The 12,064-nt window shown below is 31.3% G+C and overlaps 1 protein-coding gene and 1 long non-coding RNA gene across 3 annotated transcripts; one reads left to right on the forward strand and one right to left on the reverse strand.

Annotated features, from left to right (window-relative positions):
* Positions 1-468: 468 nt before the first annotated feature.
* LOC111692565 lies at positions 469-1,983 on the forward strand. Of its 2 annotated transcripts, none has more exons than XR_002763267.1 (4): positions 469-623; positions 1,038-1,337; positions 1,563-1,745; positions 1,923-1,983. It is a non-coding gene; the product is annotated as an uncharacterized LOC111692565 (long non-coding RNA). The 2 variants fall into 2 exon arrangements; XR_002763268.1 differs by lacking the exon at positions 469-623 and adding an exon at positions 880-983.
* Positions 1,984-9,879: 7,896 nt separating this feature from the next.
* Positions 9,880-10,504, reverse strand: LOC108915934 (putative adenosylhomocysteinase 2; the record flags this gene model as incomplete). Its single annotated transcript, XM_018722094.2, is given in 3 exon segments — positions 9,880-10,036; positions 10,091-10,241; positions 10,306-10,504. Coding segments are annotated over 3 exon segments (507 nt in total), but the record flags the coding sequence as incomplete, so codon positions are not given.
* Positions 10,505-12,064: the final 1,560 nt, after the last annotated feature.

Here is a 12,064-nt window from a genome sequence, read left to right on the forward strand (position 1 = left end):
TTTCACGCATCAAGTAATATACATTAGGACTCTACAACATGGTTGCCTATAAGTGCAGTTTTTTGTTATGTATCAAATAGTATACATTGGGACTATAACGTTGCAATTAGTTAAGGAAGAATAATTTATATTTCAGGATTGTCTCATCAGCAACTATAACGGCCGATGAACCATGGGGAGTTTCCGACCCTGTATATCGGAATAATAGCCCAAATATTGAAATTAGTATGTTATATGAATTGCATTCAATTCAACGTAAAACTCATCTCTCGGAGGCAACTCGTTTTTATTCAGTTTATTAATATTTGTTAAAAGACTGTATGGAAAAACACCTTTTTGCCGAGTTAAGTTGGAATGCTCCTGATCCGGGAAATACTTAACGGCATGGGGGTGAAACTAGAATGGGGATATTAGCAACGTGACATCACTTCCGGCCTGACAGGTTGTTGTGATTGGTGGCTGACAGCCTGCTGGATGACGATTGGACCCTGACAGATTTATTTAGTTAACCATTGGTTCTTATCAAATTTGCCGCAAAATATTCGTAAATCGGAAACAGCGCGATCCAGAATTTCTGTCATCTGTCGGAAATATGTCGGTTTTGTTTTGGTGTGAATTTTAGGGTAAGTTGTGTAAAATTAAATTTTGATTATTATTTCTATGTTTATTATCTAGATTATCCAACTTTTGAAAATAATAAATGAAATTTTTAGAAATGCATTTGTTTATATATTTCATATTAGGAAGAAAAACATTAATACCTGTTTATACTTCCATTTATATACGTAAAAAATACGTTGTATTAACTTTCAGTAATTTTCTTCTCACGCAAAATATATTAATCATTTGTTAATAAAATATATTACGGTATTGAAATGACAATCCATTTAGTGTGATTTGTTTTAATTTAGTTCAAACATTTGAGAATACAAAAATATAATTTTAATAAAACTTAAATGGAAGTATGTTTAACAAATGTGATAGTAATGAAATTAAAATCTTCGTTTTAACAATAATTTAAAGAAACTTATTTACAGATATTTATAATTACCACGTTCATCAGCGATTAGATTAAAATAGAAAAGAAGTGGAATATGGTACACTGTATTGTATCACGGCTACCCAAGGGTGTGAAGTAGAATTGGAATGTAAGCAGTGCAATGTCCAGCCTCGCTTCCAACCTTTGGTTCTTGACAATTCATTAGACAGTAATTAGTTCCTGACAAATTGTTTATCATCACATAGCTGGAGTAGTTTTCCAGGAGTAGTACAGCGATTAGTTTCTATCGTCTGACTTAAATTTGTTTTACTGTGATGGCAAGAATGCAAATTATAAGGTAAGTTTTATATCATTTATTATATATGGCAAGCACTCGGGCAAGCACCAAAGCGATTGTTTCTAAATGATAATAAACTTTTTTAGAAATAAATTGTAATTTTAAATAATTTACATTAGATTCAAAGCAACCAACACCGTTAGTTTCATGCATTTACGTACTACAAAATACATTATATAATAATTAACATAAGAACGCATAAAGTAATGGACATTTTTTTTTTAGGTTGGCTCGAGTTGTAATCTAGACAAAAATTCTCTAAGACAGACAGTTATTGATACATATGCTATATGAACTTGCAAGATACACAATTCAAGGCTGTTCTAAAAAATATTTACAGAGTATTGCTGGAAAGAATACCATAAAGTTGGAAGACCTAACGAGAAGGCTAACATAGTTAATATTTTGGTGAGTATTAATAATTATTACTGATCTGATGCATACAATTTATTATCCACTTAAATATATTTGATAAAGAAAAATATGTTTATGTTTTATATTCTGCAATAATTTGCAATATTTTTCTGATGGAATAAACTCCAAAGTAATATATGTAATTATTTACTAATGCAAGCATCTTTGTAGATACTGTTTTCAAGTGCAATATTTAAGAGAAGCAAAATATGAAGAATTATTAGCAGGAAACTGAAAAATTTAAGAAAGAACATGTTCACTGAATGATAAAACCTCTGTGTTTCAATATCATCTATGTTGTCGATTACCACAAAATGTGTTATATTTAAGATACGGTAGCTGTTGTAGAGCATAGTATCGATTTTAGTTAAACAGAGAAGAAAAACATATCAATAAATAATTCTTTCCTGCCTGCCAGAAATAATCAAGATTCTCTATCGACTTGATACTCGAAGTTCCAGACCAAATGTCTGGTAAGTTTATATCGTCGTTACGTCTTCAAAATGCGACGTGCATATTTTCAGTAAAACGCGTTAAGTTCTGCACATTCGATAAACAACATCAAAACGCATAATCTGTTAAAAAACAGCTATCTTATTTTTTACAGAATTGTGACTGTCTGCGGTAAAATAAAAAATAATTGTAATTCTTGAATAAAAAAGTCAAGAAACAGTTTCTTAACTCCACTGAACAATTTGATGAAGTTCACGTCATATTTTGAAGACAGCGACGAAATATTTTTCTTATTCAGTAATTTAAAATATTCTATAAAATTTGTGGTCAGTAAAAAAAATTCTCTTTTGCAGTATACTTGGCATTTGAAAAGAAAAACTTCCTTCTGAATGAAATATAATGGATATTAAGCAAATGAAATTTGTTGAAGTTCTTGAGATGTGGACATATGATGCATAAACAGAAATGTCCTAGTACGTATCTATGTTTAATTAGTAGTAAATACTTTTATAATCACTCTACTCTAATTGATAATCAATATCTATTGATGATTTTGAAAACGTTTTAAACAAATTTTTATAACTTATTTAATCCATATTTGTATTGTACATATTAATATTTTTAACTAAATCATATATTAAGTAAATAAACTTGATAGTGTTATATCTCTCTTTAATATATTTCTTCCATTTTTTTATCACCCTGAAATTGTTAGCGTAAAGTAATAAATAACTAAAAAAATAAAAAGTAAATATTGTTCAACTTTGTATAATAGGACCTCATTTCTGTATAACTACTGATAATTTGTTTTTAATTTTTTTTCAGTGAAGACTTTGGAGAACATTAAGAGAAAATTAATAATGGTTAGGAAATAAAATGTTTCAAAATGGAATACGAGAGTAGAAAGTGGTTGGCGATAACGTTTGGTATCCAAGTTGTATTGTATCTTTAAAAATATGATTATCACTATAAAATTACAATCTCTATATATCTATAATTCATGAGTAAAATTATAGAGAATAAAATTATTTTCTGTGGCTGTATTATATTTTCATATATAATGTTTGTTTTTACGTTAAAATTGTATATTTTAAAATGTTATATATTTATAAGAAAATAGCTGTACACACAAAATTACAAGGGAGGCATATCTTAATTTAAGGCTTGGTTTTTAAGGTGTTGACGAACATCGACAATGACAGCTAGTGATCGTTACCAGAATATATTACAATGAATTTAATTAAAGCGTTTTTTAATGCCGAATGTTAAATATCCATCACCGGGCAATCATTGCTGGGGTTCATCCGCACCATAAATCTAAGCATTTATTAACTGCCTACATTTGAATTATAACTATGTAAGCACTTAGGGAGTGTGACTTTGTTTAAGGGGTGAATTTGTGGGACAAGTGAAGTGAGATCCCGGAATATCACACGAGTTGCATAAAATCATATATCGTAAAGTATGTAATATCAAATGTGATTTTTTTCTAATTTTGACAAAAAATTAAAGCTTAGCTTTAATTCTCTTACTTCATAAATTTTAATTCAGTGAGATAAAATCTAAATTAGTTTTGAAATTCATTTTGAGAAAGATGTCAGTATAGAAAAATGTAATAATTAAAAATGTTTTCACACGATTGAGATTATTTTATTACTGTCAGATGCTTGACAAGCCCTATAAGTAGAATTTACCATGTAATAATTTGTAATGTTAACTATACACATGCAGAAAAAATCGTAGTTAATTGTTAACGTTTAAATTGTTTTGCAATTTTTAAATACATTTTCATGAAAACATTTTTCAATCGTGAAAAAAAATAAATATAAGATATGTCTCCTAAGTGTATAATAAATTCTCGGAAATTGAAAAAATTCTTGGTTTCACATTGTTTTTTCAAAGATTTCCTCGAATTTGTTATAAGGCATTTACCAACCTGTTGTTTAATCTCTTGAACGCTTATGATGTATTTAATTGGCATGAGCAAAGTCAATAAATAAATAGTGATTATGACGGATATATACGCTGCTAAATAATTTGTGTCTGCTTACGATGGAAAAGTTTGCTTGTGCATATCTATTATCTATGAAGATCGATAGCTACTAGTGTGGTATAAGTTGTTTTGTTCATAACGGTGTAGATCTTTGAACGGGAATATTATTGTATCTCATATGTTTCACGAGTTTTACATACATATTTATAACGATTTAGCAAATATATTAACTGAAATAGAGTCAGAACCGCTTGAGGTTATGTGTACATATTCAGGTATTGCTTGTCCCATTTTTCCGTTTACCGGTAACACGAGAATCCGAATTCCTTCTCTATATACTGATTGCAAGAATTATATGTATTTGCAACAATTTTAATATTATATTTGTTCTGTTTTTATTTTCTTAGAATTTAAATGCAGTATACTGTTTGTGACGACCACAATTCTATTGTAAACTGAATATGACGAATATGCTAGGGCAAAAAGGGATAACGCCAGCAAAGAGTGCACTTCTCGTAACGGATCAAGGCGTTCAAGAGGTTAATGTACTATGTAATTCATGTGTATTCTAACAATTTTGTTTGATTATGAACTCTCCCCGTGTTCATATAATTTACGTGTACCTATTTTTTCTATAACTTTTCATTAAAAATCGTTACATTTAAATATATTTTCAATAATACCTAGTAATTTTACCTATCTCAGCAGGTAGTATTTCTGACGCCAATAATTGATGTAATTTAAAGTAAACAAAATTGTGAATATGAATTTATTAAATTCATTGTTAATATCAGCATTTTTCAAATGTTTTGTTGGTATTATAACTGAATTTATGAACTCATATTTAATATCAATATTTTTACTTTAAAAATTATTTCGGTTATTTGTGACAGAAATATTACTTGCAATCCTTTATTACAAGCCACCCTGTATAATAAAAGCGAAATGACCCCGTCATTTATCATCAAGGCCGGCCTGCCATCGAAGGCCTTTTTAGTCCCCTGACGGCCGGTAGTTTCGCTACGGTTCTGTTTCTCTCTTTTTCTTAGGTGCTCCGTTTTCTTCTATTATATATTTTGTGCTTAACGGTTTGCTCTGATTAACATTTAAATTTGCAGCTAAATTTTCTAGAGATATTGATAAAAACTTGAAGCTATCGATAAATCTCATATTTAAATAAGATTTCTTCGTTTTGACATTGTTCCGGTTCAGATCTCTTAGAGACGCTATTTTGGCGATAAAACTTGATTTGAACATTTTCAACTTTCTGTTTACATTCGCGGAGACCCAAGGTTTCAAATACCCCGTGCAGAGAAAGATCAAGTCCTACCTTTCTAGTTCTCCGCTGTATTAATAGTTTGCACACTATCAGATTAAGAGTACAACACATTGTTCTATGTTCCAATGCCCTTCGATGCGCATGTATTTGAATCCCGGGTATCTCCTTGATACAACATTTAATTGTTTGAATATTATCTGATTGATCGCCATGATGTACTTTCAGCCATTTTATTATCGGTTCACTGGCACAAAAAGATTCCCTTTCATGTTTTCGACGCAAGTTATCACTACACGTAAAAGTTACGTACAGGCACTGAACAAATGCATATTTTCCTTTTTTAGTATACACGGTGTCTCTGAAATAAGTGCGTTCCTTGAAAAGGACGATAAAAGGAACGAAAATAAGCAACTTTTATTACGCTACTCAGAATGTTATTCACAAATGAATTTTCTACTTACTCCTTCTCGTTTATACAGGCTGGACCACCAGTAACGCCTCGGTCGCTAGGGACCAAACGGCAAATGTTACAGAAACCTGTTTAGGTGGGTATGTGTAGGTTGATTACGACTACATTTTAAAAATATTTTCAAATATACAGGGTGGCCAGGAAAAGCGTACCATATCAAAGTTATGTATTTTTAAGTGGAACATCATGTATTTTACTACATTTTTGAAAACACCGTAAAAAAATAGGTGAATTTTATTATAGGTTCTGCATACCTAGGACTTACAGTTTGTGAGATATTTGAATTTTAGTGAAAATGCAGGCTTAGCGTAGAAATTTAATTGCAATAAAAAAATAATTTTAAGGGAGCAGCTTTGGAGAGTGTATTTTAGATCCTTGAAGTTATAAATTATTATATTTGTCGACACTTAGTATTACACAGGGTGTTCAAAAAACTGCTGAATACTTCTCTCAACTTTAAACAGCAATAACTTGGTTATTTTAAATGGGACACCCAGTATATTTTTACTTTGGGAGTTAGAAAATTTAAAACTCTTTCAAACTGTGTATAGGTTCCCTATACCTATCTCTAACGGTATTGGAGATATTTGTACCATTTCGTTTTTTATCGATTTTTTTTCTGTAAGATGTATCCAAGTAATCGAGGAAATGAAGCACTGAACCTCCGAAATCTGTGCAGTAAGATGGATCGTGATGCGTTTTTTGCATTCGATTCGTTAGAGCGTCCAGAAAATTTGTGACCCTATGTGATCAATGAGAAATGAAAATTGCATCGGTGCATAAGAAAAATGCATTTTTAAAATTGCATCTCGAAGAGTTAAAACATGAATAATTTATAACTCGGAAAATATTGACGAAAATGAGTTCAATTTTGCTACTCGAGGGTTTTTGGGGTCGTTGAACACGAATATCATGACGGTAACGGTCTCCGAGGTACCTAGTGCCCAGGGTGGCCGGTTTCCACATCGTCTCCTGGAGTTTTGTGGAAATTCGTTAAAACTTAGTCGAAACTCGTTAGGTACCTCGGGGTTTTTGAGGTTTCTGTGACAACTATTTTATTCTTAATTAATTTTTATTATAAAAATACATTTTTCGTCGTGTTCTGCGACCCCAAAAACCCCCGAGTAGCAAAATTGAACTCATTTCAATATTTTCCAAGTTATAAATTTTTCATTTTTTAACTCTTCGAGATGCAATTTTAAAAATGCATTTTTCTTATGCACCGATGCAATTTTCATTTCTCATTGATCACATAAGGTCACAAACTTCCTGGACGCTCTGGACGAATCGAATGCAAAAAACCGCATCACGATCCATCTTACTGCACAGATTTTGGAGGTAAGGCCGTTTTTAGTGCTTTATTTCCTCGACTAACGTGTCTTTATCGAGGTCTTTATTGAATTGGTTTGGGTTCTTCTTGATGACGTCTCTTTAAATATATTGAGAAAAACGAGGATGCAATTAGATGGCGCACCTGCAAATTTTTCATATTCAGTAAGAAATTATTTAAATCGAAAATTTAGTAATAAATGGATAAGTAGGAATGGTACATGTCAGTGGCCACGTAGGTGTCCAGACCTCACCGTAATGGACTTCTTTGTTGCGAGCTATATAAAAAAAACCTTGTACACACCTACTACTTGCGATGATATTGGAAGGAAGGATTAGAGATGCATTTGCGTGAGAATATCATTTGAAGATAGAATAAGATGCTGTATTCAAGAGAATGGTTATCAATTCGAACATCAATTAAAATTTTTCTTTGTTTCTTCTAAAAGTAAAACTTTCTAATAAAAAATATTACTTATTTTATAAGTAAAATAATTATAAAAAGTTAATTTTGTATAAATATGTTTGTAGTAAGTAACTGAACATGAAAAATATTTATTAAAGAAAATTTTACTTTTAGAAGAAACAAAGAAAAATTTTAATAGATGTTCGAATTGATAACTATTCTCTTGAATGCAGCATCTTATTCTATCTTCAAATGATATTCTCACATTCATTAGAATATTTGGGGTGATTGTGGCAAATGCATCTCTAATCCTTCCCTTTATATCATTTGCAAGTAGTAGGTGGAACACTGTGTACAAGATTTTTTATATAGCCCGAAACAAAGAAGAACATTACGGGAGGTTTGAACACCTAAGTAGCCACCGGCATGGACCATTCTTACCTATTCATTCATAAATTTTCTATTTATATAATTTCTCACTGAATATGAAAAATGTGCAGGTGCGCCATCTAATTGCATTCACATTTTTCTCCTTATATTTAAAGAGACGTCATCAAGAAGAACCCAAACCAATTCAATAAAGACCTCGATAAAAAACACGTGGATACATCTTACAAAAAAAATCGATAAAAAACGAAACGGCACAAATACCTCCAGTACCGTTAGAGATAGGTATAGGGAACCTATACACAGTTTGAAAGAGTTTTAAATTTCCTAACTCCCAAAGTAAAAATATACTGGGTGTCCCATTTAAAATAAACAAGTTATTGCTGTTTAAAGTTGAGAGAAGTATTCAGCAGTTTTTTGAACACCCTGTATAATACTAAGTGACGACAAATATAATAATTTATAACTTTCCACATACACATACACTCTCCAAAGCTGCTTCCTTAAAATTAATTTTTTATTGCAAATATAAAATTTCTCCGCTAAGCCTGCATTTTCACTAAAATTCAAATATCTCACAAACTGTAAGTCCTAGGTATGCAGAACTTTTAATAAAATTCACCTATTTTTTACGGTGATTTAAAAAATGCTGTAAAATACAGGGTGTTCCATTTAAAAACACATAACTTTGATATGGTACGCTTTTCCTGGTCACCCTGTATATTTCAAAATATTTTTAAAATGTAGCCATAATCAACCTCCACATACCCACCTAAACAGGTTTCTGTAACATTTGCCGTTTGGTCCCTAGTGACCGAGGCGTTACTGGTGGCCCACCCTGTATGTATATCCTTTACACATAACATAGGTCAAATGAATGTCACCATAAGATGTGATATTTTTAGTCTTTCACACAACATAGGTTACTCAAGACGTCACTCTCATGCTATCTGTAACATTTAACTAGACATATGCCAAATGAACGTCATCATGATATGTGACATTTTCCGTCTTTTACATACCAGACAAAGATTATTGTAAAGATATTTACTTAAAGGTCACACAAGGTGACACTGTCATGCAATATTTATCTATTGCATTTAACTAGACATAGGTCACCACAAGATGTGACATTATTTCGTCTTTCGCACACCAGACTATCATTACAAACTTATTAACTTAGAGGCCGCTCAAGCTGACACTCCCGGGCAATATTTATCTGGAACATTAAATTGGACATATGTTAAATGAAGGTCACGACATGATGTGATATTTCTCGATTTTTACACATCAAACAAAGATCATTATAAATTTATTAACTTAGAGGTCGTTCAAGGTCACACTTTCATGCAATATTTATCTATAGTATTGAATTGAATATATATCAAATGAAGGTCACCACATTATGTGACATTTTTCGGCTTTTACGCACTAAACAAAAATTTTTACAGACTGATTATCTAAGGCGACACTCTCATGCAATATTTATCTGCATTCAGCTAGACATAGATCGAATGAAGGTCACCTCCTCATGTAACATTCCTCACACATCAGACAAATGTCAGTTCCAGGTTAACTGCAGTGCTTGACTTGGGCAGAGGTTAAATGAAGGTCACCACCTTATGTGTATTTCGGCTTTCAGTCACCACGCAGATGATTTCAAGGGCGAAAGTGGAGGAAGGAGACTCACAACCGGCAAAAATACCCTACTAATGGTTAAATTTAATTAATCCATAAAATTAATTAAGCATTAAAAAAACAGTAGTACTCTCTAAAAACGAATTTGAAAAAAGTTTATTAAATTATACAATTTTACCTTGCTTGCAATGCACAGATAGGATCTATTTCTGTTACATAAACCACACAGCCAAATCCTTTTAAAGCTTGAGAACATCCTTTTCCGACTTCACCATAACCGCAAATTACAACCTGCTTTCCACCAAACATTACGTCTGTAGAACGTTTCAAACTAAAAACAATCATCTTATATATTTCAATGATTCATAGTCATTACGATTATTACCTGTCAATAATTGATTCACGGCAACTATATAAATTATCATATTTAGTCTTAGTTACAGAGTCATTGACGTTCATAGCAGGAACAGTAAGTTTTCCACCTTTAGATAACTGATACAAACGATGTACGCCCGTCACACTTTCTTCTACTATACCTGAGGTTAATCTTTGTAAATTATGACCATAGTGCTAAAAAATTTTTAGTTTATTACCACTTACCTTTTATTAGTTTAAACATTGCAGGATATTTTTTTAACATAAGATGTGTAGCGTCTCCTCCGTCGTCTAATATCATATTGGGTTGCCAATTTTCAGCATTCACACATTTATCTATACACCACCAAAAATCTTCCTCTGTCTCGCCACGCCATGCGAATATAGGATATCCAGCTTCTGCAAGTGCAGCTGCCACTTCATTCTTGAAACAAATATAATTAAAACATTTTCATAAAACGGAAATTATCATGGATATGTGCTCCAACATTCTATGAAAAGCATTTATTTACAAAAAAATGTTCATTAAGGCCTTCAATTTAACATATATCAAAATCGCACTTTGGATTGAAATTAACACAACACAAAAAATGGACCTCAATGACGTATTATCCAAATTTTAAACTACATCATAAATTGAGAATAGGTAAAAAAATATAGAATCTATATTTTTCATTTGGATCACACGTCAGTCTTAAACAGAATTAAATATGCGTTGTGATGACATTGAGCGAAAATCCAATCAATCAAATCCAATGCAGATGTAGGAGTAATTTTGCAGTGGCAACAAGTCCACATCAGCAACACTGCTTTCTCATTTTTTGGCGCAATTCTTTCAGTGTTGTCAGGTTGCCAACTGATAAACATAAACAAGGCTAACAGCTAGAATTTGTTATAATAAAATATTGTCTAGATGCAAATTAAATAATGCAAAATATTACTTTAGAAGTTCAGATATTAGTAATTACTGGTTTATAAATTAAAAACTTTTTTGGCAAATATCGATAGATCCATAAATATTAATCGAATTTGTAGTTATCAAAATTTGTTGACTGGTTTTAATTAGTAGTTCACTTTTACAAGAATCTTGCACAAAAATTAGCTAATTTGTGACAAATCGCCCAATCTATCAGTGACAGTTTCCTCTCATTTCCTTCAGTTATCGATAAGACTGTAGCAACCTCTAGTGAAGAACTCGGAATCATTGCATTTATAGAACCCTTTCTTAAAAATCAATGCAGAAATGGCTAATAGTTTTGCCCTCCATCAGTGTGCTACCAGACATTTAGTGATTTTTCCAATTTTCCTCTAGTAACGTCATATAATTAATATAAAATTTAAAATATAAATAAGAAAAAAATGCTGATTTAAATTAGCTAACTCCTTCACAAAATATGTAAATATAAAAAAATATATTTTTAATAAATAAATATTTCTATTTTCTTTGCAGTTAAAGAAAGTTTTTTTTAACACCATTGTAAAGTTGGTTTTCTCGTAAATGACTAATCCCATTTACATTTTTCTTTAATTATAGGTATATTACACGGGTAAGACCCTAGCATAAAAATTTTTATTGAAAAACTCAGATTTCAGCATATACAGGGTGATTTCTAAGTCTGTAGCAATTTTTTGTAATAGCTGTAGGACAGGAAAATCAAATAAAGGTTTTTTTAAAGAAATTTAAAAATAACGGAAAAACAGCAACAGTTTAAAACAAATCAAGTTCTGTTCAAAATACGAAAATAATCACGTTTTTATTCTCCACTACGTTATCAGTTCTGCGTTTGTTGTAAAATCGTATAAAATGTTCTAAATTAGATGTGTGTCTACATGATTATTTTTGTGGATTGTTTGTCAAAATTATTGCTTATGACAATAGTTTACATGAATTACGGGAATTGTGATTAAAACACCACGGTGGCATCGCGAGTGTACACCGAACCCACTCTCCAAAGAATCGTAATGTTTAGCGCAAGGAACAAAT

Source organism: Anoplophora glabripennis, unplaced genomic scaffold, assembly GCF_000390285.2.
Source record: "Anoplophora glabripennis isolate ALB-LARVAE unplaced genomic scaffold, Agla_2.0 scaffold1950, whole genome shotgun sequence".
Taxonomy (NCBI): Eukaryota; Metazoa; Arthropoda; class Insecta; order Coleoptera; family Cerambycidae; genus Anoplophora; species Anoplophora glabripennis.